The 26,174-nt window shown below is 43.4% G+C and overlaps 1 protein-coding gene across 8 annotated transcripts; it reads right to left on the bottom strand.

The window, feature by feature from the left end:
* Nucleotides 1–3,292: 3,292 nt before the first annotated feature.
* On the bottom strand, nucleotides 3,293–25,957 carry ARL6 (ADP ribosylation factor like GTPase 6). 8 transcript variants are annotated; one of them, XM_064152221.1, is made up of 9 exons: nucleotides 25,850–25,957; nucleotides 24,114–24,198; nucleotides 23,119–23,269; nucleotides 19,307–19,368; nucleotides 16,747–16,815; nucleotides 14,359–14,453; nucleotides 10,015–10,144; nucleotides 8,520–8,575; nucleotides 3,293–4,074 (listed from the first exon to the last, which is right to left on the bottom strand). In XM_064152221.1, the coding sequence occupies exons 3-9, from the start codon at nucleotides 23,239–23,241 to the stop codon at nucleotides 4,031–4,033; spliced, it is 579 nt and encodes a 192-aa protein (XP_064008291.1). In that variant the 5' UTR covers nucleotides 23,242–23,269; nucleotides 24,114–24,198; nucleotides 25,850–25,957; the 3' UTR covers nucleotides 3,293–4,030. The 8 variants fall into 8 exon arrangements, with proteins under 8 accessions (XP_064008291.1, XP_064008298.1, XP_064008295.1 ...); XM_064152228.1 differs by having other exon boundaries at nucleotides 3,293–4,135; nucleotides 25,850–25,956; XM_064152225.1 differs by having other exon boundaries at nucleotides 24,114–24,190; nucleotides 25,850–25,944.
* Nucleotides 25,958–26,174: the final 217 nt, after the last annotated feature.

Below are 26,174 nucleotides of genomic sequence, written 5' to 3'. Positions count from 1 at the left end.
AAGGAACTGGCACTCAGAGAGTGGTGACTGAGGGCACAATGTCCACCTGCAGACCAGTGCCAAGTGGCTCCCTCAGGGGTCAGTGCTGGCACCAGTGCTGTGTGACATCTTTGTCAGGGACATGGGCAGAGGAATCAGTGCACCCTCAGCAAGTCTGCAGATGGCACCAAGCTGTGTGGCACAGCTGACTTGCTAGAGGGCAGGGATCCATCCAGAGGGACCTGCACAGGCTGCAGAGCTGTGCCCAGGCCAACCTCAGGACATTCACCAAGGCCAAGTGTAAGGTCCTGCACCTGAGTCAGCGCAACCCCAAGCACAGCTCCAGGGTGGGTGGGGAATGGCTGAGAGCAGCCCTGAGGAACAGGACCTGGGGGTCTGGGCTGATGAAAAGCTCAACAGCAGCCTGCAGTGGGAGTGCAGCCCAGACACAACCCTGTGCTGGGCTGCAGCAAGAGCAGTGTGAGCAGCAGGGCAAGGGAGGGGATTCTGCCCCTTGGCTCTGCTCTCCTCACACCCCACCTGCAGTCCTGGGGGCAGCTCTGGAGCCCCCAGCACAAGCAGGACATGGAAGTGTTGGAGCCAGTCCAGAGGAGGCCACCAAGATGCTGAGAGGGCTGCAGCAGCAGCTCTGCTGAGGACAGGCTGAGAGAGTTGGGGCTGTGCAGCCTGGAGAAGAGAAGGCTTTGAGGAGACCTTGGAGTGGCCTTCCAGTATCTGAAGGGGGCTACAGGATGTCTGGGGAGGGACTATTGACAAGGTGTTGTAGTGATAGGACAAGGGGGAATGGGTTTGAACTGGCAGAGGGGAGATTCAAACTGGATGTTAGGAAGAAGTTCTTTGCAGTGAGGATGGTGAGACACTGGCACAGGTTGCCCAGGGAGGTTGTGGCTGCTCCCTCCCTGGAGGTGTTCAAGGCCAAGTTGGATGAAGTCTTAAGCAACCTGTTCAAGTTGCTTAAGAGGGGAAGTGTCCTCGACTATGGCAGGGGGTTGGAACTGGCTGAGCTTTGAGGTGCCTTCCAGCCTAACCCATTCTATGATTCTATGACGCCTCAAACTACTACATTAATTATTTTGGCAGTAATTTCTAGTTCCCTCTAGCATAGCAGAGTTAAACTGTTTAACAATAACTGAAAGAACCTGAAGCTGCTCTACCATTCCAATCAGGTCCTTTAACTCCAAATACACCTCTCTTAAGTGAGACCCAGAAGGCATGCTTACAGAAGACTTGTGTGCCTTCTATGATAATGGAGTGGGAAGCTGTCGCCAGGTCTACATAGAATCATAGAATCAAGCAGGTTGGAAGAGACCTCCAAGCTCATCCAGTCCAACCTAGCACCCAGCCCTAGCCAGTCAACCAGACCATGGCACTAAGTGCCTCAGCCAGGTTTTTCTTGAACACCTCCAGGGATGGTGACTCCACCACCTCCCTGGGCAGCCCATTCCAATGCCAATCACTCTCTCTGACAACAACTTCCTCCTAACATCCAGCCTAGACCTACCCTGGCACAACTTGAGACTGAGTCCCCTTGTTCTATTGCTGGTTGCCTGGCAGAAGAGGCCACCCCCCACCTGGCTACAATGTCCCTTCAGGTTGTTGTAGACAGTAATAAGATCACCCCTGAGCCTCCTCTTCTCCAGGCTAAACAACCCCAGCTCCCTCAGCCTCTCCTCATAGTGTTTATGTTCCAGGCCCCTCACCAGCTTTGTTGCCCCTCTCTGGACGTGCTCCAGCACCTCAACATCTCTCTTGAATTGAGGGGCCCAGAACCGGACACAGTACTCAAGGTGTGGCCTGACCACATATTACACTTCCAACAGGAATCTGTTAAATGCAGTCTTCAGCATTCCCACTGCCAGTCTGCTTGTTTCTTGTACAAGGGAGGACAGATTAAAGTGGAAGAGGTGGCATGACAAAAAAAGTTCTTAGCATTGGATGTGTGTTCAAAGACAGAAAACAAATTATTATCTTTTCTTGAAAGCAGATGAGGCTTTATGCACACAATAATCACAGAATCATAGGATCAAGCAGGTTGGAAGAGACCTCCAAGCTCAGTCAGTCCAACCTAGCACCCAGCCCTGGCCACTCAACCAGACCATGGCACTAAGTGCCTCATGCAGTCTGTTCTTGAACACTTTCAGGGACGGTGACTCCACCACCTCCTTGGGCAGCCCATTCCAATGCCAATCACTCTCTCTGCCAACAACTTCCTCCTAACATCCTGCTTAGACCTCCCCTGCCACAACTTGAGACTCCGTCCCCTTTCTTCTGTTGCTGGGTGCCTGTCAGAAGAGACCAACCCCACCTGGCCACCAACCACCTGAACTCCCTTCAGGTAGTTGCAGACAGCCTCCTCTTCCGCAGGCTGCACATCCCCAGCTCCCTCAGCCTCTCCTCACAGGGCTTTGTTGCCCTTCTCTGGACACCTTCCAGCCCCTCAACATCTCTCTTGAATTCAGGAGCCCAGAACTGGACACAGCACTCAAGGTGTGGCCTGAGCAGTGCTGAGGACTGGGGCAGAATAACCTCCCTTGTCCTGTTGCCCACACTGCTCCTGAGCCAGCCCAGGATGCCATTGGCTCTGCTGCCCACCTGGGCACTGCTGCCTCATCTTCAGCTCCTCTCTCCCAACACCCCCAGCTCCCTCTCTGCCTGGCTGCTCTCAGCCACTCTGTCCCCAGCCTGTAGTGCTGCTTGGGGTTGTTGTGGCCAATGTGTAGAACCCTGCCCTTGGCCTTGTTCAATCTCATCCAAATGGCCTCTGCCCACCCATGCAGCCTGGCCAGGTCCCTCTGCAGGGCTCTCCTACCCTCCAGCAGCTCCACACCTGCTCCTAGCTTGGTGTGATCTGCAAACTTACTGATGCTGGACTCAATCCTCTGGTCCAGATCATCAATAAAGATATTGAACAGGACTGGGCCCAGCACTGATCCCTGGGGCACACCACTAGTGCCAGCTGCCAAATGGATGTGGCACCATTCACCACCACAATCTGGGCCAGGCCCTCCAGACAGTTCCAGACCCATTTTAGAGGGAATCTGTCCAAGCCATGAGCTGCCAGCTGTGCCAGGAGCTTCTTATGGCACAGTGTCAAAGGCTGTGCTGAAGTTCATGCTGACTACATCCACAGCCTGTCCCACAGTGGAAGGTAGTTCATGTTAATGATCTAGTAAACTAGCAAAGTGTTTCTAAACTGTTTCAAAACGTAACTTTCAAGCATACACTCCTTAAGTGTGTGCCAGAGGAGGCTCAGTTATTAAACAGTGTAACAAACATGTAAGGAACAAACAAAAATGCTTGGCAAAGAGACACCATTTTATTACAGGATACAGTGCTATTTCCACTGGAAAATGGAGAAACTTCAAATGAAGCTAACAGAAAAAACAGTCTCTAGCTTTAAGACCATCACTGAACATATTTCAGTTAAAAGCAAAGCAAGAAATGTTTTCTATTTGATATTTTATGAAGGGAACGCCAGTATAAGCATGGCATATCACCAGAGCAACTCGTAACAGTTCAGTAGAAGCAGTTCCTTACAAACATCTGCAATCATCCACAAGTACACCGAACATATGAACCCTTGCAGCTGACATCAGAATATGGCTCTAGAAGCCTTTTGCAGATGGTGATTAAAAAAACCTAAACCACCAAATTTTAGAATAAGCCCCTGCAGAGACACCTGCTGACTTGAGGTGCCCTCTTTTGGGTATATCATGTGGCTGTATTTCAGGAAGTGCTGATTATTCTGTCTCAGCAAAATAAATACTCCCATTTGGTCAAAAGATGTCCCCCAAAAACCCAGAGAGGCATTTTCTGGTGGCTAATTCTCATCTAAAATGCAACTGAATGCAGATGGTTACTGTTAACACAAATCTTTTTAAACAAAAATATGCTGTCCAGTTAGAAGATTCAATTTAATTCATCGATGTGCATACCTGAGGTGCATCTTGTCTACATTCAGTTTTCCTGGAAGAGATACTAAAAGGAAACAAGTCACCCCAGTATATTTTAGCTGAACTGTTCATTTTCCTTAAGTCTTCTTTTCCAGGGGACTTGTACAGCTACTGACAACATCTGTGAAAGAAAAACATACATCTTCTATTTCTCTCTCATGTCTTCATTGCTTGGATCTGATCTGGTAATAAAAAGAAACAGCTTCTCTTAATAAAATGGAACTCGTGTTGTGTTTTGCTTTCTGCAAACACAACCTGCTATGTTATATGTCATATGGTCAGGCTCTTCTGCCAGGCACCCAGCAACAGCATGAGGGGACACAGTCTCAAGTTATGCCAGGGGAGGTCTAGGCTAGATGTTAGGAGGAAGTTGTTGTCAGAGAGAGTGATTGGCATTGGAATGGGCTGCCCAGGGAGGTGGTGGAGTTGCCATCCCTGGAGGTGTTCAAGAAAAGACTGGATGAGGCACTTAATGCCATGGTCTGGTTGATTGGCCAGGGCTGGGTGCTAGGTTGGGCTGGATGAGCTTGGAGGTCTCTTCCAACTTGGTTGATTCCCTGATTCTGTTCTGTTGTATTAAACTGTAGGTTACTGGCAACCTGTACATAAATGACATACCATCATGGGACAATGTGGGACAATGCAGTTAAGAGTTATTTTCAACTTGCTCTCTCATCCACTTCTGAAATACCTCCACAGCCAAGCTGTTTCCCCCAGTACTCTTCTCCATAATTCAATTTTTACCTTTTTCAGTCTTTTAAGGTAATGTTGAGACAAGTAAATTACTTTATGAAGTACTTCAGTTCCTTGCACACATTCCAGCTTTCATGTAACTGAATGTGAATCCTTTGCTTCCAGCAGCAAAGGATTGAAAGTTTGACTCTGAATAACTCACATGAAAACTTCTTTCAGTAGCCACACTTCTTCCTATTGCTGCCTAATTGGACTGGGAATTCACTTCAAACATTTCTTTGGCATAAATGCACAGCACCCCCATGTCAAAATGTGGACATCATCCGAGTTTCCCCCACCAATAAGGAACATAAGCTAGGTTTAGACTGTTGTCATACAGGTTACTGATTATGGGTTGTCGCAATAGTAACCTCATTACAAATAGACATATGCAAACTCAGCTTTCATTAGGGAAAAAAAAAGGCAAACCCCTTTGCCCCTGCCACTCCATATCTGTGAACTATCTTTAATGGGTCTGCAAAAGGTAACTAAGAAAAGCATGGCTGTTGACAGGGAGAACTGAGTGTTCATTAACACCCAGTTAAGGACCACCTTTCGTCCACTGAGTTTTATTGCATCCATAGACTGCGATTTAGGGACCACTGCAACTTCCAAATATTTCCATCTACTGCTTTAGGAACGAGGAGAGTCATAGTAAAAATTTGTTCTTGAAATATCAGCCCTCATCCATGTGCTGGTTTGAGGCTAACTGGAATACTTTAATGAGAGAAATTAGATCATTGGTTGTAAAAAGAAAATAAGGATGAAGTCTACATCATTCATGGGTTTGCTGAGAGGGATAAAAAGCCAAAACGTAACCATTTTGCTCCACTGTGATTCTATTTGCTTCTCTTCACTCTGCTCTAATCTCACCACTAACACATAACAAAGTAAGCTTTGCTGGTTGTTTTTGTTTGCCTGTCTGGGAAAGCAGAGGGAGAAAGATAGGGCAGCTTTGAGCTCCTTCTGGGAAGTCTTCTCTGTCTGGGAGGGAGTTTGGATTCCTGTATGATTTCTGATTTGTATCTAATTGTAAATATATTGTATAGATGCTTGTCAGTTTTGCTTTGCTCTGAATATTGCTTCATCTTACTTCCAAGTCATCCAAGCTGGTCTGGTAAACGTCAACAGTGTAGGGGAGGAAGGGTTCCTAACCCACCACAATCCACTAAGTAAAACTGCCAAACTGCATGTGCACGAACAAGAACAGAGTTTAAACCTGCCCCCTCTTAAGCGTTTGTGGACACTGAATCAGCATGCTGAAACAAAGTTTTGAGATAAAGCCCATACATCAAGAATCTCATCTTAGAAAATCAAGGAGCTTAACAATCTGTAAGAGGCAAGAGTTGGTTTGTGTGTGATCAGAAGTTACAAGCAGCAGATAATCACTAGGTTACCAAAGATGTGGGGGAAGCAGGGCTTGCAGGTGTGTGCATGAGCAGTAGGGAAAGATGGGAGAGAACAGATTCCAAAATAAAGGAGGAGTTTGGCTCTCCTTGGTTCAGAATTCTGGGATGCACTGGCCACACCTCACAGAATTCTGAACACATCTAAACCCAGAGCGTGGGCAGGGGAGCTGGAGCGGCACCAGTCTGGCCGCCATGCTGGTGCGGTTCCCGCTGGGGACACCTCCCTGCTGAGCCGGCAGCTGCCCAGCTCTGCTGGCTGCGCATCTCGGGAGCTCTGCTGGCCAGGGGCATAGGGTGAGTGCAGCCTGCCCTTCGGTCGACAGAGCTACTCGGGGTTGTTTGTCATGTCTTAGCACTGGAGTTTCTCCCTGGGGCTGTAGCAGGTGAGACATAGGCACTGTGTATAGACCTTTCTCGCCATGGTTTTAGTTAAGCTAAAACAGAAGTACTGAAACTATACCCAGAGAGGGATACCCACATGTGAGAGCCTGCCCTGGTCCCGAAGAACTCACTGGAACACAGTCCATGAGAAATGAATAGCTAAGAAGAACTATGTGAGTGGCAGCAGAAGCACATGCTTACTGCGATTAAAAATCTACATAAACAACAGAAACTTTTGTCAGAAAATATTCAAACCAGCAGCTGTGATCCTTTTATGTAGCTTGAAGCTACCTACAAAACCACAGACTTCAACTCTGGATTGCAACTTGGAAGGTTCCTCAAAGATAATCAGAGACCCTGAACATCACAAGAAGTATGCGATTTGGCATCTGCCCCTACGATAATAGGATACACCATGGAAGGAAACTTGTTGGTAAGATGCTACTTCCTTATGGCAAAACTCTTTTAGATGATGAGGATGTGTCACTGTTCTTCTGCAGGGCAGTGAATCTATTTACAAAGAGTATGTCTGGCCAGTATGCATTCCCTTGAAAGCAAGATGAAATGATTTTGTATTCTGTAATAACAGAGTAAAAGAAACAGTCTCAAAATCTCAGGTACAGCACTTTTGCTTAATTGTGCTGCTTGCCCCACAACTTCATGACAGATGTCAGGAATGCAAATGAACTAATTTGATGTACTTGGAAATGAAGAGAAGCCTCCAGGGAACTTTAGAGCTGCCTTCCAATGCCTGAAGAGATCCTACAGGAAGGCTGGAGATGGACTTTTCATAAGGGTGTCTAGCATCAGGACAGGGGACAATGGTTCTAAGCTGAATGAGACACAATCCTTAGATTGTATCTTAGGAAGAAGTTCTTCAGTGCAAGGATGGAGAAATTCTGTGACAGGTTGCCCAGGGAGGTTGTGGATGGCTCCTCCCTGGGGATATTCAAGGCCAGGTTGGATGAAGCCTTGGGCAGTCTAGTTGAGAGGCATCCCTGGCCATGGTGTAAATTATCTCTAAGGCCTCTTCCAACTTAGGTCATTCTATGATTCTGTGATCTCCTTCTAATTAGCAGTCAGTAGGAATGACAGTCTGGTATCCACAGATACATGAAAGATCTTAAAACCTGGGACTATGGCAGGTATTGCTGGGTTGCACTGTGAGGGAAATGAGGTTAGCAGCACTGACTCTGGAACACCTGTGACATCTAGCGGCTGCACGGCACAGGACACACCACTACAGAGAAACTGCCTTGCAGACATGGATTATACTACTCTTAACTACCACACTCCTACGGTAAGCAGCATAAACTGGGGAGCTAAAATTAGAATGAGTCTACCACGACAATACCACACTTCATTATTCTATACATTTGGCAGTACGCAGGAGGACAAGAGAGGGCAGCTCCCTGCCAACATACAATGGAAGGGTATACAGCATCCATATCGAGTTTGTCACTAAAAATATGTATGTGATACCTGTGTATGTAATACATATTTTTAGATGGATCTGATATTGTCTATGTAGTTATGAGTGTCTGAATATGCTAGGATGGTTATAATGCAAGCTGTTCCTATCTTGGCTCTAGATAAAAGAGCTGCAGTTGAATAGTCAGAACTAGTATATTTGTCTCTGTACTTCACTTAATTTTCTAGTCTGCTTATTCAACATTTCCTAATATGTAAATTAAGTTATGCAAATCTGGGGCAGGACAGAAAGAATAAATTAAAGAACAAACTGAACTATTACAGTAATAAACTGAAGTGCAGGAGCTGGTATTATTATTGTTACCAGACAGTGTTACACTGCTGCAAGAGTACTGAGTTCATATAGTATGCATTTGTCAAGAGGAGCTGCCATGATCCTCTATGCATGTTAAGGAGGTGAAAGGCAAATATCAGACTGAGCATCAGTACTCACTGTGTAATTTGATCTGACAGCAGAATTGGACAGAAGGAAGACAAAGGAAAAAATAAAGAAAATGTAAAAAACTTTAGAAGTTTAAACAATGAAAGTAGAGCAAAGGAATTCTACATGTACCTTGGAGCCAATCCACACCTTCTTGTAATCCTTCTCCTTTAAGAGCATCACTAGCACTGAAACAAAGACACCAAATTACCAAAACATTGTAAAAACACCGCTCCTAGTGGAATCATCACTGCACTTGCAATTCATAGAACTGCAAAGTAGCTTCAAGTAGAGTTGGCTAAGCTTTCTTCACATGAAGAAAGCAGTCTCTCAAATTATACATTCTACAGTACCTTCCCAATATGGAAGCACCGTTTCAAGATGTAATCTATTTTAATTCCAGTTTCAAGGCTGACGAATCATTCCTAGAACAGGAGGGGTTTTGCAACAGCTCCCACTCAAAGCAGCCACCTTGCTCTGACACCTTCATTTAGGTAACTCCATGCACAAACTATGCTATAGGAGATGTTTACTACCTACAAGGACAGTGATGAAACACAGACTCGTTCAGACTGGAATAGACCTTTAAGAACACAGAGTCTAACTACCCTTCCATGCAGTTCCCATATATAGTACCAACATACTGGAGTACTGGAGGAAGAAAGTATGGTGCATACACACTTCATTGTAACAGTAACTCTACACTTGAGAACAGTGGCAATCTACCTTTTGAATCACAACTGTTTAAGAGTACCTCAGTCTTCAGCATACAAAAGCTAACACAACAGTGAATTTGGACTGTTACTGTGGTTACTTATAAAACTATGTTCCACAAAGCTTGGGAACTCATCATTGCAATTTCTGAGACAAAAAGCAGTGAGGCCTGGGTAACTGAGTTTCACAATTAAAGGGCCTAAAATGAAAATTGTAGGTTTTAGAAGTATCTAGCTCCTGACCTCACTTTTTTTTAATAGTATCTGAGGACTTGAACAATCAGAAATCCAACTTCCATAAAACACTTTGATAAAAGGACCAGGGTTTTACCTTGTTATCACTGGTCTTTCTATTTACACAAAAGTGTACATCCCTCAAAGAAAAGACATTGGCTTCTACAACTAAAATCCTGTAAAACACTACACAGTACAGAGAGTAATGTCCTTCTGAATTCATGTGAGAAATTTATGAAGTCTTTCAACAGGAATTTACTAAAGCATCTGCAGAGTGGAAAACACACAGCTCTAAGTCTTCTACTGCTGATATTCTGAAACCTGCAAGACAAACTACCAGCAGCACTCTGTTAACAACTCTACTCAATTTCCAATCAAAAAAACCCAGCAGCTTATTTTCTGATAAGAACGTTACTTTCTGATTCCACTAGAGGCCCTCCATTTCACTAATTAGGTAACAGTTCTATTGCAGAGATTTTCAAGACAGCCTGCAAGAATTTAGTGTGTGTTTAAAACAAGTTTCATAGAAAGTACTATAATATTCCTATTGTTAGGTGTGGCAGCAGAGCATTTTGTCTGGCTGGTTTCATCTATGTTATATAACAAGTATCATGGTAGTGCTAAAACTGAATGCACAAAGTAATACTAACAAAAGGATAAACAAATAGAGGGAAATTTACCAGATATGCCAGGGTTTGTCTTTGATGTTTTCTAACGACAGCAACTGCGATACTTTCACAGATGATATTGCATCCCTGAGGTCCATCTTGTTAGCAAAGAAGAGAATAGGCAGTCGTCGGTGCTTAATATCTAGGTAGGAGCAGAAATAGAACTATCGTGACATTACGCAACACTTACTAATCTCTACACACAATAAGTTACAAATGGTACAGGAAGGTATTCTGCTCACTTGTAACTCTAATTCTCTGAAGGCTGTATCCAACCAACATGCACACTGTTGGGTCACATGCATGCTTCAAGAACACTCACAAACTTTCTGGCAGGCTTTAGGATCTTCCAGCCCCTCTCCCCTACCTTATATATACATTTACAGATGTAATCATAAACAACTGGTGGATCTGAGATCAAATGACTGCCTTCAAATACTACTCATTTTATGTTTAGTGAGGATTGGATGTGTAAAATGATTTGTATCCATTCATTACTTCACAACAAAGGTTCCACAACTGTGCAAGCATTAAGGGACCCAATGAGTCACTTGGATCCTCACAAGTCCATGGAACCAGATGGGATCCATCCTAGAGTGCTGAGAGAGCTGGTAGATGAGCTGGCAAAGGCACTCTCCATCATTTATCAACAGTGCTGGCTCACTGGAGAGGTCCCTGGAGACTGGAAGCTGCCAGTGTGGTGCCCAACCACAAGAAGGGAGGAACTGGGAAATTACAGACATGTCAGCCTGACCTCAGTGCCAGGCAAGGTCATGGAACAGGTCATCCTGAGTGCCATCACAAAGCACCTATAAGATGGCCAAGGGATCAGGCCCAGCCAGCATGGGTTTAGGAAGAGCAAGTCCTGCCTGACCAACCTGATCTCCTTTTTTGATCAGGTTACCTGCCTGGTGAATGTGAGGAAGGCTGTGGATGTAGTCCTCCTGGACTGCAGCTAAGCCTTAACAAAAACTGCACAAATGTAGTGTGAATTACCCTTTGCCATCTTGGAGAGCAGGCATGAGACTTTATAAAAGGGGAAGAAACATACATATGGGCACCCCTTATCCTGCCTTCACTTGCAGAATTACTTCTTTTCCTGAAGCTCTTTTCAGCAAGCTTTGAGAACCACTGACCAAATCAAGTACACTTTACACACTCAAAAGCATAAACCTTGCTGATTAGCACAAAAGACTAGAGTGTCACTGGATGGAAACAGAGTATACTCTTCAACTTGACACATGTAAAACTGCCCAAAAAATTCCAGCACTAAGACCAACTATAAGAATTCTTCACATGAATTGAACAATGGATGAATTACAATATTAGAGAGAGAAAAAAACATTTGAGTTTATCAATCAGTTCTTGATGGCAAAAGAACTTAAGTCCCTCCCTCCTGCCCCATGATGAAATATATACAGGCTCTTTTTCAAGTAGTTAAACTAAGAGGCTACTTCACATAGGAAATGAAGGAAGGAGCTACCAAAAAACTTCCAACCTAAGCTAGCTGACTCTGCAGGGGAGAGGCAAAGTGGATAAGGGCAAAAGAAGTCCCCAAATCTCATACTGGCATTGCTGAAGTAGTTTGAACCTTCTCAAATGCATGCCTTTTAACCCCTGCTGTGAAACCTTGCCACAAAATCAGCAGAGCTAACACTACCTATCCATACTCAGAGATCCTGGCTACTGACCGACACACCGATAACCGCCACAACTACTGATCCTCCCTGCATCTGCTGGCTTGAGGCAACAACCTCCCTGTCATCTTTCTGACATCTCACCTCGGATCTCTCCAGATTTATCATGTGAGGTATATGAGGGTTGATCTGGTTATTTCTGAAGGGAGGGAAAGAGGGGGAAAGAGGGGAGGGGTTTGGGTCAGGAGCCCTCCTGGCAATCTGATTGTTCTGGGAGGAGTATTGTGTTTCTGTATTACTTTTTTACCTTGTATGTAACTGTAAATATTTATCTGTTTGTGTATCATGCTAAGCTGTAAATATAGCTTCATTCCTTAACTTCCATCTGGCTGAGTCTAGCCTGGGTGATTTTCTAGGTGTGGTGGGGCAGGTATCTCCCAAACCATCACACGTACTTGTAAATGTAAGCTTCAAGATATTTCTAAACAGAGTGGTGGTTGCAGAAATTTACATTATTTCCTACCTTATGACATTGTTTCCCACTATGCAGTATTCCCTCCTCCTCTTTATTTTTGCAGTTGTTAATGGAAAGCTAACATTTTCCAGTTGTAAGTAGCTATGAGTTAAGACACTTTTGTAACTCTCAGATGCTAGATGTGTGTGATATGTAATTTTATACAATGAATTCGAAATTTACATGAATTCAGTCCATTTTAGAAGCATGTGCTGGAAGTCAAGTGACCCAAAAGTCAGTACCTAAAGACTACCCTCTTGCAAAATGCTGAAGAATGACCTTTGACTAAAGTGATCATTAAACAAGTTGTTATTTGTAGAGTGCTTTGCCATTTATGTAAGTAAAACCAGTTTATAGTTCTGATTCGCAAAACAGTCCCAGCTAGCACAGCTTCCGACTCTTTAATGCTTCATGGTGCACACTCATTCCCTTCCCCCGGACAAACTCAGGCAAAGTTTGGCAAAAAAGAGAGGGAACTGTTTTACTGAAGGATTGCTAAGATTTTCAGAGACAGGAACTGATTCACGGTTGTTACACTGCATCCAGATACACCTAAAATAAACATGTACATTTAAACCACTTCAGAAGGTTCAGAGAGGCAGAAAGTGCAACACACAAGAAGAAAATCAGAACAGTACTACAAATACATGTAACTGGTTTACTTTATCAATGCTTTACTACATCAATGTATTGATTGATTTAACAGCTGCTTTTATCAAACATTACTACTAGAAGAACTCTTTATTGTCTTTGGTTCTCTTAGATGTCATCCATCAAAATACAAAACAACAGAAGAGGAACGTTGTTGCAGCATTTGCTCTGAGCTGCTACAAGGCACAAATCCACAACTCTGGCCTTTCCCTAGTGTTATGGAATGAACTAGGTGGCAATAGCTATGACCTTGCAGAACTAGCAGACCCAGATGCGTCAGTAACTGAACAGCATTGACCTGCAACGTTAGCGTTAATAACCTATGAATGCCCAAATGAAAAGCCTCACCTAAGCTTGCACCTTCGCAATCTTATCAGTTTCACACTTCTTTTAAAAACCAGTAAACTTATTACACAAGCATTTATCACTTACCCTTGCTCTACATGGTTTCCATTTTACCAACAGAACTGTCTTTTGCTACTGTAATTAGTAACTGCTTTAGTACAAAGTGCCCTGGCCTCTACGTAATCCATCTGCAGCCTTCAGTTCACTTCATGCTCCCCTTTGATCTCTGCAAGACTGTCTTTTCAGCATCTGCACCTGAAGCGGCCCATACCCTTGAACAAAAAAAACCTGAGGGCCCGCTGAGCTCAGACGAACTCAGTTACAGCATCTTTACCAATGAATGTATTACATGCAGCCTGGATGGAAAATAAAATTGTAGTCATATTGCTGCCCCCATCACACGCTACCTTTCTTGATTAGAAATGCAAGTTAGCTTCTCATTTCTCACTTTCAGCATGGCAACTCCACAAATTGAGGCTTTGCCAGCTTAACAAATATATAAGGAAGTACAGGAATTATTGAACTTTTCAATTTCTTGCATGAATTCTTACAATCTGTTTAGTCAGAGCAACTACCTAAAGTGCTCAAGGAGAAGGTTGCAGATTGCTTACCAAAAACATTCCAGTAACGTTGGCTATACGGAAGGGAGAAGAAATGAAGAACTGACTGATCTCAGAACTTAAAAATGCGTAGCCTCGTGTAAAACAACAAAACAAACAAGAACCCTAAAAAACCCATCCAGTTGTGAATCTTCTCACATCCTCTTCCATCCCATGGACCTCTTAATAGGCAACAGAAGCCAACTGGTATAATTATCCCTCCTCTTTTCTAGCTCAAGCACGACAATACCAAAAAAGCCAAGAAGTTATACTAAAGGAATTAGTTGTCTTCATCAGTATATCTTTCTCATCACATATAGGCTCTCTCCATCTTCCAAAGAGACAAAGGCTATTCTTCCTCAAAACAATACCACTTTTGATCTACATTGATTAATGAGAGACCAGTACAACTCACTGTAGCCAGCTGAGGCATTATCATTCTTAACTGGCAATAGAAATAAAAAATCCTTCCCAAACTTACTATTATTGTCCTTGTATTCACAAACAGCTAAAATACTTGTAAAATACTCAAAATGAAGAACAAGTCAGGTAAGGTCTTTTAAGACAACATGACAAATACAAAGACAGAAAGGGAAAAAAGCCTCCTCACCTGGATGATTCAGAAGGGTGTCAAGTTCTTCTTTGGCTACAACCATTCTTAATTTGTCACTGCTATCAATGACAAAAATAATGGCTTGGCCTTCTCTGCATAACATAAAAAGAGCAAAGAGGCAAATTATAGGTTCTCTTGAACTGCAAGAAAAGGTTTCAGAAGAAATCCCAAAAAAAAAAGCAAACAAACCTGATTTTTTTTCCTTCCCCTTTCTAATGTTTGTTGCTGTTATTTAGTGTTAACATTTGAATCCAGTACTGTTTCTGAAATTCAGTATTTGGTAACAGGCATAGTTTTTTGAGGCATGAGCTGAGTGACTCACATAGAGGTCAATCTACACTGATCCTTCAGAAAAGCTACATTTCATTACTATGGCTGAAGAATCAACTCTGAAAATGCAACCCACTGCTGTTCTGACATTGCAGTCAAGGCAAAGAAAATCTCAGGAGCAGCTTCTGGAGAAATTCTTTCTTTACCAGACTAGAGCAAGTTTATTTAGAGAAAGGTCAATTGCTTCTTCAGAAAAGAGCTGTCTCCACAGCTATTTGACAACTAGGCACGTGCAGATTGATTTCACTTTTACCAAAATCTGCACAAACAAGATCTTTCATTTTAAATAACAGGCAAAACCTTTTAACTATTTCAAGTTCATTTTGCTGGCAGCATAATCACAGTCCCAATATATACAGCACAATTCAATTCATTATTTCAGGAAACTTGATGTTCCATTTACTGAAAACTATTTGAAAACAAAAGTCTGACCAGCTCAGATGAACATTCACAAAAACGACTGCTGATTTACCTTGATGGTACATACACTTTTCCTTCCCAACATTTCTCTTAGAGACCATTACAGATACAGTCTTCACCCCCCAGCACCACCTACCTTTGTATTTTTATAAGCAATAGTTGAGACCCACAAAAAAACAGAAACAACTTGACCACCCCAAGACTGTAGAAGGTCTATTCTTTCCTGGAGCACAGAGTAACTCTAACAGCAAATAAAGCTTTTGCATACTAGCTGGAAATGTCTCAGTACTTTTCTAGAGTAATCTGAGTTCTAGCATATATTTACTAACAAAAAAAAATAGCTTTGCAAGTAAGTAATTGTAAGAGAGAAACAACATGTCAGGAGTTTACAAACATTTAAGACAAGTGTACTTTGGAAACATCCTAGAAGATAGTTTCAAGCCAAACAGGCAACCTTCAAGTACTCCAAGGCAACTATTTAGACACTTGATCAGATTTGATTTTACTTAATTTTATAATGTGCTCTTCACTTTACAATTTCTAAATTATTCTTATAAATTAATCTTAAATATGTGACTACTGCACTGGATCAAGAACACAGCTGGCTGTAAGTGCATATGTACTTTGCTGTTAGCATTACCTAACTCCTTGTCTTAACCTACAGTTAAGAAAAAGTGGTTTGTGTCACACAAAGAATACATTACTGTGCTAAAATACAGCAGTCAGAAACACTGTTTACTTATGAAGCACTTGGATAGCATTCTTAAAGCAGCCTAAGGGCACCAGCTATTGACACACCAAAGATTTAGGAAACATAAATCTGCCACTCTTGACCAATGAAGGCCTACCCACACAACAATATTACAAATTGCTAATGTATTTTGCACAGAAAGTAACTGAAGAGTTAATCCTCAATTAAAGAATACTTTAAACACTACTGATTAAATGCCAATATTTAATCAATAGTATAATCTTCGGAGTTTCTCTGTTCTTTTTCTCTAAGCTGTTTCTATGTGATTTACTACTGTTCTTATTTAGATCAGCATCAGGTATTGCAGAATGAGACAAAATCAATGAAGATTGAAGTTTTGTTAGAAACTAGAAAATCAGAGAATGGTAATTAAACAATAAGCCAATTCCTCAGTGTTACAATGGACAGTCAATAGCCTGCTTTATAAATAATAGCCAAGCATACTTGGTCAAGTTCTTAGGTACATGGGTCAAATTCTCTGAAGTCACTGTCCTCACCCCTGAAAATCTCAGCCATCATCTTTTGGTTCTTAAGTCACTTACCTACAGAAGTATACAGAAATAAGAAACCTAACTCATCTTGAGGATTTCTTACAGAATCAGCTTTCAGGTTTCAACATTTAAATCCCATCTCTAGTATGCTCTCCCCATCTTTGAGTCAATAAGATGTCCTCAAAAGCAGGTGGATTATCTGCATATGAAAGTTTTAATTTTTTAGAACAGGAAGGGAAGTTTTATTTATCCAGAGTGACCTTCTGTTGAACAACAAGTAAGTGTTCCCTGAATCATTTCTAAGCACTGTTCTGGTTTATCAGACATCTGTTTAAATAATGCACACAACAGCTAATATGAACAGCAATGCCATAAAATAAATTATAGGCTTACTTGTAATAATGTTCCCAGAGGTTTCTGTATCTCCCTTGACCTGACATATCAAACACTGTGAAAGACAAACTGCAAAGAAAACAAGCGTATGAGGCACGAAACAAAGAACAAAGCCCAAACCATTCTCTTTGCTACCCCGATGGAAAAAAAGTCAGATCGGTTTGAGGTCTAGTCAGCTGAGAAAGGCTAACTAGAGTTCATTTGGGGCTCTATCTGCCTTCAGAACATCTTCCTCAAGTCTGTCTTATTCCACAAATATTTCACAATCACAGCTCACAGGATGTCAGGGGTTGGAAGGGACCCAAAGAGATTATCGAGTCCAACCCCCCTGCCAGAACAGGACCACACAATCTAGCTCAGGTCACAGAGGAGTGCATCCAGACAGGCCTTGAAAGTCTCCAGAGAAGGAGACTCCACAACCTCTCTGGGCAGCCTGTGCCAGTGCTCTGGGACCCTTACAGTCAAGAAGCTCTCCCTCGTGTTGAGGTGGAACCTCCTGTGCTGCAACTTACACCCACTGCTCCTTGTCTTATTGCAGGGAGCAAGTGAGCAGTCTGTCCTTCCTCTCCTCACCTCCAGGCCTCTACAGATATTTATTAAATCCTCTCTCAGTCTTTTCTTCTCCAGACTAAGCAGTCCCAGGTCCCTCAGCCTCTCCTCATCAGGCAGTGCTCTAACCCTGTAACTATCCTCGTAGCTCTCTGCTGGACCCTCTCCCGCAGATCCCTGTCCCTCTTCAACTGGGGAGCCCAAAACTGAAGGCAGTACTCAAGATGAGCTCCCACCAGGGCAGAGTAAAGGTGAAGGAGAACCTCCCTGGATCTGCTGGACACATTCTGCTTAATACACCCCAGGATCCCATTGGCCTTCTTGGCCACCAGGGCACATTGCTGTCCCACGGATGTTCTCCCCCAGCTCTCCCAGGTCCCTCTCCACAGGGCTGCTCTCCAGCAGATCACCTCCCAGTCTGTACTGCTGCAGTTAGTTATTCCTCCCCAGGTGCAGGACTTTGTACTTGTCCTTGTTGAACCTCATTTGGTTCCTCTTTGCCCAGATCTCCAATTTGTCCAAGTCTCACTGAATGGCTGCACAGCCTTCAGCTGTATCAGCCAGGTCTCCCAGCAAATGAAATTCAGATAAGCCATGACTTAAATCCATAGCCTGTCTTCAATTCTATCCCCAGACAAGCACCGGTAACCACCAAAGGCTTCTGTACACAAAATAAAAGCCATATAAAAAATGTTTACATTTCTAACAGTATCTCACCCTCAGAGAAATCATCATGTTCTGGTAGTAACAGGTTACCTCAGGTGACCAAGACAAAAGAGGTTGCCTTTGCAACTTTTGAGTTTTCACCCCATATTCAGCAAGTCAACTTGAAGAACATCACAAAATATACTGATCCAGTTGATCCTCTCCTGAGGCAAAACTGACTCCACTATCAGGCCTTCCCGGTTTGGGTAGTGCCAAATAGCTCTCCAAGTGAAAGCCACACCAAAATAAGGAGGTTTAGAAATGGAAGCTCTCCAGACACTATATTCTATATCTAGGCATCACCTGATTTTAGACTAGCTGTTCTGCAATGTATAAAGTTATCAGCAATCTCCAAACCATGTTTTGATTGTAATATTAATGAGGTTTTGGAGTGGGGGTGAGTTTGTTTGGCTTGGATTTTTTTACCATTCTACAAGATTTATTTGCTGGTCATGTCTCCTATTACAGGATCAGGATAAAGAACAGCCACATCAACTCATTTACATTCTTATATAGCCAAACCTCAAACCTGTATCATGTGGATTACTGAGACAGAATACAGTTATTAAGCCTTCCATAAAAACATGGAATCTATCAGTCTCACATATCAGTTCAAGTAATAAACAGTTTTCTTGCAGATTTCTCATGCTGCTTGCTTTGAAGACTATCTGCACCCACTGAAATACAGTGAAGGCTACAGAATAATAAAAGAATATTTATTGTTACCTTCTTTCACTCATGACATTCCTTTTCTAAACCTTAGCCTTCATTCAGGTAATGAGTTCTCCCTTTCCTGACCTTTGCACCTGCCATCTTTACATTACTAATGCTGTGACCACCATTTTTCATATCATGAGATTAGACTGCAATCTTTTCAGAGTTACTCCAACGAGAGTGCAATTTTCTCTGCCAAGAGCGCAGAGCATTCTGAAATTGTAACAGACTGGAATCAGATGCTTACATACACTTAAAAAAAGAGATCTTATAGATATAAATATTATATTAAAAGATATTAATATACAGTATATATTATACAGAAAAATCTTTAAAGAAATAAAGTGTATGTATACATTCATACACGCACAGTTTTATAGCACCACTAAACATAAAAGGTACTCTAATGCTGGCTGTCTTGGATTGGGATCAGGAACCACGATTCATGTACTACAACATTTCAGCAAGCTGCATACCATGTCATCATACCACTGCACATTATTCTCTGTCACATGCCACTGAAAGAGGTAATTAAGTCCAACTCCTGCACATTAATTACTACTGTTAAATGAAAAAAAATTAAAGAAGCTACCTTGATGTCTTGAATTTCTCTATACTGAATCCTATTGTTGGAACGATGTCCTGAGTTTGAGCCTTTAAAGAAAAGAAAGTACAAAATTTACAACCAAATTAGTAAACTTCAATATTGAAATACATTTGTAAAATTAATGTGTTACAGACCTTTTCCCCAAACTATCCACCACGAGGAACTTTCTACAGACACTATATATTAAAAAGTACAGTAATTCAAAAGTCAGGTTTTGTGAATGCTACTGACAGAACAGTGAGTGTTATTGGACAGGAGCAGTGAAGACATTTTAGCCTCAAGAGGGAGATTACAGTTAATCTGTAGGTAGGAAATTACCTATGAAACAACTAGTAGGTAAGTTACCATAGGAGATGCATGCAATGGTTAGGGTAGATAACCAGGGTAGCAGTCAGGGGCCTGATGTCCAGATGGAGATGGGTGACAAACGGTGTCCCTTGGGGGTTGATACTGGAACCAGTGCCGCTTAATATGTTCATCAGTGAGACAGACAGTGTGATTGAGTGCACCCTCAGCAAGTTTTCAGATCATACCAAGCTAAGTGGAGCAGCTGATACGCCACAGGGGAGCGGATGTCATCGAAAGGGACTTGGGCAAACTGGAGAAGTGGGCCAGGGTGAACTTCCTGAGGTTTGACAAGGCCCAGTCAAGGTCCTGCAAGTGGGCCAGGACAATTTCCATTACCAATACAGGCTGGGGGAGGATGTGATAGAGAGCAGCCCTGCAGAAAAAGACTTGGGGGTGTTGGCAGATGAAAAGCTGACCATAAGCCAACAATGAGCACTTGCAGCACAAAAAGGCAATTGAATTCTGGGCTGCATAAAAAGAAGTGTGTCTGGCTGGTCAAGAGAGGTGATTCTGCCACTCTCTTCTCATGACACCTCACCTGAAGTACTCTGTCCAGTTCTGGGGCCCTCAACACAAATAAGCCATGGGCCTGTTGAAGCAAGTCCAGAGGAGGGCAACGAAGATGTTCATAGGGCTGGTGCACCTCTCCTACAAAGACAGGCTGAAAGAATTGGGGCTGTTTGGCCTGGAGAGGAGAAGGCTCTCCAGGGAGTCCTTTAAACTACATTTCAATATCTGAAGGGGAATATCTATAGGAAGGCTGGGGAAGAACTATTTTTGCTTGCAGCACTGGGACAAGGGGCAATGGTTTTGAACTAGAAAAGGGTACATTTATATTAGACATTAGGAGTAGGGGTTTTACTATGAGGGTGGTGCAACACTGGAGCAGGTTGCCCAAGGAGGTGGTGTAGGCCCCATCCCTCACAATACTCAAGGTCAGGCTTGATAGGGCTCTAAGCAACCTGGTGTCATTGGGGATATCCCTGCCTACTGCAGAGGGGTTGATATAGATGACTTTCAAAGGTCCCTTCCAACCCAATGCATTTCATGATTCTCTAACAGCTTAAAGAATATTACTTAAGTCAAAGTTCAAAATATTTGTGCACTTTGGAAATCATAATGTCATCCCAAACAAATTTGCATAACTCAAACCTCTTAGATAAAAGAGAATCACAGAATGGTTAGGATTGGATGGGACCTTAAATGTCATCTAGTTCCAACCCCCACCCTGCCATGGACACGGATACCTCCATCTAGATGAGGATGCTCAAAGTCCCATCCAATCTGGTTTCGAATATTTCCAGGATGGGGCATCAACAACCTCTCCAGATAAGCTGTTCCAGTGCCTCACTACCATTAAAGAGTTTCTTCCTTACATCTAACTCTAACCTATCCTCTTTCAGTTTAAAGCTGTTAACCTTTGTCCTACAACTACATCCTCTTGTAAAAAGTCCTTCTCTGTCTGTCTTGTACACCTTCTTCAAGTACCAGAAAGTCTCTTTGGAGCTGTCCCTCCTCTAGGTATCTATCAAGAAATTGGATTGGCCATACTCCCTGCTTCTATTCATAGGCTGGAGCAGTCTATGTGACAGAAGACATTATGTAACAGCCTAACCATAGTTCTATCCAAGCTACTAGACCACTGTAAGAAATCACCATTTACGACAGAGGAATGGCCAAAATATAAAGCATTATTCACAGATTTGTCTGATAACCAGGTTTACTGCTGAGCTAGCCAAGGAACTTATCAGCTAGGATGGTGCAACAGAATAGGTCTTTTAAGAAGCATTGACATTAGGCAGGAAGAAAAGGCCACATTCCTCAGATTACAAAGCTGTCTCAGTGTGGCACACAATCCTTTTACAGACTTCCTAGAGCCCCTTATTAAAAACTACATCTATAAACAATTGGCTCCTCACACACAACTGAAGCAAGCTAGGCTTCATTACAAAAATAGAATTCCACAGCTGTAAAGCTTTTAGTCAGTGGTTCATATCACCAAAGGAAAATCTGTGCAGAGCACAATAGGTTCTACTTGTTTAGTATTTATTTCAAATGTATTTATTGGGTGCAGAAGAAACAAATAGATGGACAAATGCTTGTCTTTTCCAGACACCTCCTATCACCTCTAAGGCAAAGCAGCAGATCTTAAGCAGACTAGGTGCTGATCTAGAATTTAAAATCATCTGTCTATGGAACGTACTAAAAAATAAAGAGTTTCACCAAGCCTGATCTAAGAACACTGCTGCACAATACAGAATTCGTCATGTCTTGCAAGGGCAGGGCTTAGGTGGTATGCAAAGGTACCCTCCTACAGAATCACATTAAATAGAAACATTAATAATTCCCATTATACGATTTACAGAAAAGAAATTCTATTTATTCTACCTGTGTAATTCCCTTGGGACCTTCTCTAATACCTAATATTATGATACATGTTCAACTTGAGTTAGGAGTTCTTCACTGCTTAATGCATGACATAAAAATCCTACTACAATAAAGGTCTCAAAAATTACATAAATGTATCATTTACCTGATACAAACTCTATCATTTCTCCCAAACAACTGAGAGCAGATAGTAATCACTTTATATTCTTTGTTTATACATCTATTTAATTTTCAGTGGAACACTAATGGCCAGGAGAAGCAGCAGATTCTTCACCAGGTTTTATTTTAAACATAATGTCCCATGGTACTCTTCAGGAAAAGTCCAGTGGAAATTTAAAAAAAATAAATCTGATGTAAACAGCAGGAAAAAGTTCCCCAGATGCATATAACACAAGATGCACAAGCCTCTGGCTTTGCACATGCCTACAAAAATTCATCTATTTCTACTAGATGAATATCTAGAAACTAGGTAATCCTACTTTAAATTTTGCCTAGGACACTACACACTCTTAGTGGCCTGAAACGCTGTATCACTGGATGAATGAGCTGCCAATATGTATGCTACTTCTATTGAAAGCTGTTCTGCTTTAAAGATGCAGAAGTCACCACTGAGTGTTCATCTTCATATTATTTCTTATTTATTACACATTAATGTCTCAGGAAAACATGAAAATAAACACGATATATGCAGACAAGTACAAATGTATTAAACCCAAATGTTCAACACCACTCATAACTGCAACCTTGTAGCAATTAAGTGACTTACTAATAACTGTTCTGGTTTCTGATTTCAGCCATCATAAATCCTTCTGTACTGGGTGTTCTTAGGAAAAAAAGCCCTGTGTCACACTAATAGCAGGCTTTTTGGGGGGAAATGTTCTGCTAATATGCATGAGGATGCTTACATTTAGTTTTACTTCATTGGAAACTCTTAAAATATGTCTGTTTCACTGTACTAAACACATCCTTTCCACGGTCAGATTTACTCTAGCAGCATACAAAACCAGTTTAAACAAGCTTCGACTATACTGTCAAAACACTGAGTTAAATAGGCTACTTACATTTGAAGGTTTAAGTTTATTTATGATCGTTGTTTTGCCGCTATTGTCTAAGCCAAGGCACAAAACATGAACCTCCTTTTTCTTCAGCCCAAGCCATCCTGCTAGCTTGTCAAACAATCCCATAGTTCTGGCTCAAGTGCGCAGGGATCACCTGTAGCTCAGAAAGTCAGAAATGGAAACGGCTGCTGAAAGCTGTCATACGCACGGCAGCACCAGCACAGCAGGGGGGCATGTGGCTAAGCAGTTCTTAAATTTTTCAAAGGCCAGAGTGAATAAGACACCCTACAAACACTGTCACGGCAGGTTTGCTCGGTATGCTAAGCAAATGGAGTGTAAGCTGATTAGAGCGAAGAGGACTTGATACAAAAGTAGATTGGCCGTTTATAGCCCTGTCTAGATAACACAATGTCCTTGATTCACTGGGTAGCAATATTGCCATCATTCTAAGGGACAAAAGTGCAACGCTTCCTTACCTTCCACCAAACTGGAAAGAAAGAAAGATCATTACATTTTACTTCAAATTGTCAGGAGTCTATGCCCTTGTAACAATTTAGATGTCAAAGCCAAACAAGATGCCCTTTCTTCGGCACCTCCAAAATCACTTACTGAACCCCAAAGTAAATAGAGTATCCTCTGTCGATTCAATTCAAACGCCAATTGTAGCAAGCTTTGTCAATATTAACACGTATAAACTAGGGACTCGTTTGCTGCAAACAGAAACTGATTATAGTAGATCCATCAGACATGAAAGAAGACCCCATAACATTAACCCACGTCAGGGAGAAGCCAAACTCCTAGTCCTTCCCAGACAAGGACTGAAGTTAGCTGTCAATCACACAATCTAAGGAGCTCACATCATATGTTCCCTTGGGGTACCTGACAGAACATATTTTGCAGTGAAGATAACCCTTGTTCGTCCACCAAGAACAACTTCGGTAACCAAACACAGCTGAAATATTTGTGACTCGTTTAATAATAAAGCATTTATTTAATGCCAGAGGAATTTTGTGGCGTGATGAAGCCTAGTTTTCCTCTTAAAATTCACACGGCACTGGACAACTCAGATCACGATCTTCATTACTCCAGGAAACAATGGCAAGAGGAAGAAGAGGAAAAAACACCAATGACAAGTATTAAGTCTCACTTCACTGATTACAAAATTACAATCAACTGCATGTCAATATAAATAACTGTAAAACTTCTTAATAAAGTCACATAAGCTGTCACCTTAGTTTATGGCATGAAATTTTCTCTTTTAAAATCCCTTTAAAGGCTTTATCGAGTGCATCTTGATCCCAGACTGATAGTCAGCTACAGAGTGGCTATGTGTGTAACAGCTACATACCGCTGTCCCCGGACTAAACAAGCCCAGCATTAGTTACAGCAAGTCCCTCAAATCACACAGAATCACAGAATTGTTTCAGTTGGAAAAGACCTCTAAGATCATCAAGTCCAACCACTGACCTAGCACCTCCATGGCCATTAAAGCATGTCCCAAAGTGCCATGATTTTTCTTCTAACTCCCTTTGGTTTCTGTGCTATTCCTTTTTTAATATACATACAGCTCTGAAAGCAGATTAAGGCTCACTGTTTATTATCAAATCAAAGTAACAAAACCCTGCTCCTAAATGCACTTTATAGTCAAATCAATACATCTATTAAAAGAAAACAAGGGGGGGAAATACAGCCTTGGCTTCTTGCCCCAGCCCTTTTCTCTCATTATTTTTCTCAGCTATGAAAAGTTACAGCACTTACATTTGGCACAGCCTCCTATCTCTACCAGATGATATTTAGCCTACTATGCTATATAGATATACACATTAGACTTGTCCTAAAGTTACTTAAGACAAAATTTGGCACTTGAACTTGCTATCAAACTCATAAACCTTCACTGAGAACTGTAGGCCCGTCCGAGGCATCAGTGATTTAGATCTGTGACTAATCAGGCTGCGAAACTCCTGAAGATAAACCAGTTCTGCAAAGAAGCTTTTGGAGAAGCAGTGAATGGCCGCGAGGGAGCGGAGCCAGGTGACTCGCACAGCTCCGCAGCCATTACCCGGAGGGATGCCCGGGTACGTGCAGCCAGCTCTCTGCGCTAGCTGCTAAAACAACTTTTTCTTTTACCTCTTCTTCTTTTTTTATTTACAGGACCCCTAACTGCCCCCGCACTGGGAGGGAGTGGGCGAGGAGGCAGGGCCTCAGCTCCTCAGGAGCAATACCACAGGGCAATTCTCTGGGTGTCGGGATCGGGATCGCGGGCAGGCTGATCTCAGCTGCCCGGAAGGGGCTTCCCTTCCCGTCACTGAGTGTCCCTTCAGCAGCACTCCTCGCAGCGGGCGCTCCTGTCCCAAGGCGCCCCGGGCAGGGCTGGCCCAGACTGTCGCGGAAAGCGGCAGTGCCTGCGAGTCCTCAGCCCCAGGGCGCGGCAGACGGCCCCACAAGAGGCAGCACCGACCTCGGCCCGCCAGACGCCGGCCCAACTCCGCCCGGCCGCCACGGCACTCGCTCCGCCCGGCCGCCACCACACTCCGCCGGCCGCCACGACACTCACTCGGCCGGCCGCCACCACACTCCGCCCGGCCGCCACGACACTCACTCGGCCGGCCGCCACCACACTCCGCCCGGCCGCCACGACACTCACTCGGCCGGCCGCCACCACACTCCGCCCGGCCGCCACGACACTCACTCGGCCGGCCGCCACCACACTCCGCCCGGCCGCCACGATACTCACTCGGCCGGCCGCCACCACACGCCGCCGCCGTTGCCGTTGCCGCGGAAACCGCGGCCCCGCCTCCACCCATCGCTCCCTAGGCTAGGTCGCGCAGCGCCTCCCCGCCCGCCCGCAGTACCCCGCCCCTTCCGGCCAGCTCTTGCAGCCGGGCATTGGGCGCTGCCCCCGCGGTCCCGCCCCCTCCGTGGGCGCAGGGGCCGCGGCTGGCGGGCAGCGCCGCGGGCGGGCCGTGGCGCCTCTCGTTCCGCGCCTCCTCCCGTTCCGTGCCGCCTCCCGTTCCGTGCCGCCTCCCGTTCCGTGCCGCCTCCCGTTCCGTGCCGCCTCC

The sequence above is a fragment of the Pogoniulus pusillus genome, chromosome 12 (genome assembly GCF_015220805.1).
Source record: "Pogoniulus pusillus isolate bPogPus1 chromosome 12, bPogPus1.pri, whole genome shotgun sequence".
Classification (NCBI taxonomy): Eukaryota; Metazoa; Chordata; class Aves; order Piciformes; family Lybiidae; genus Pogoniulus; species Pogoniulus pusillus.
The sequence above is the reverse complement of the archived record's forward strand: the minus strand, read 5'-3'. Positions and strand labels throughout refer to the sequence as shown.

Coding starts and splice junctions, on each gene's coding strand:
- ARL6 (XM_064152221.1), bottom strand. CDS start 23,241: ATGGGATTGTTTGACAAGCTAGCAGGATGGCTTGGGCTGAAGAAAAAG. Junction 14,454..16,746: donor CTCTGGGAACATTATTACAA/GTAAGCCTATAA, acceptor TATGTTATGCAG/AGAAGGCCAAGCCATTATTT. Junction 10,145..14,358: donor CACCCTTCTGAATCATCCAG/GTGAGGAGGCTT, acceptor GCTCCTACCTAG/ATATTAAGCACCGACGACTG.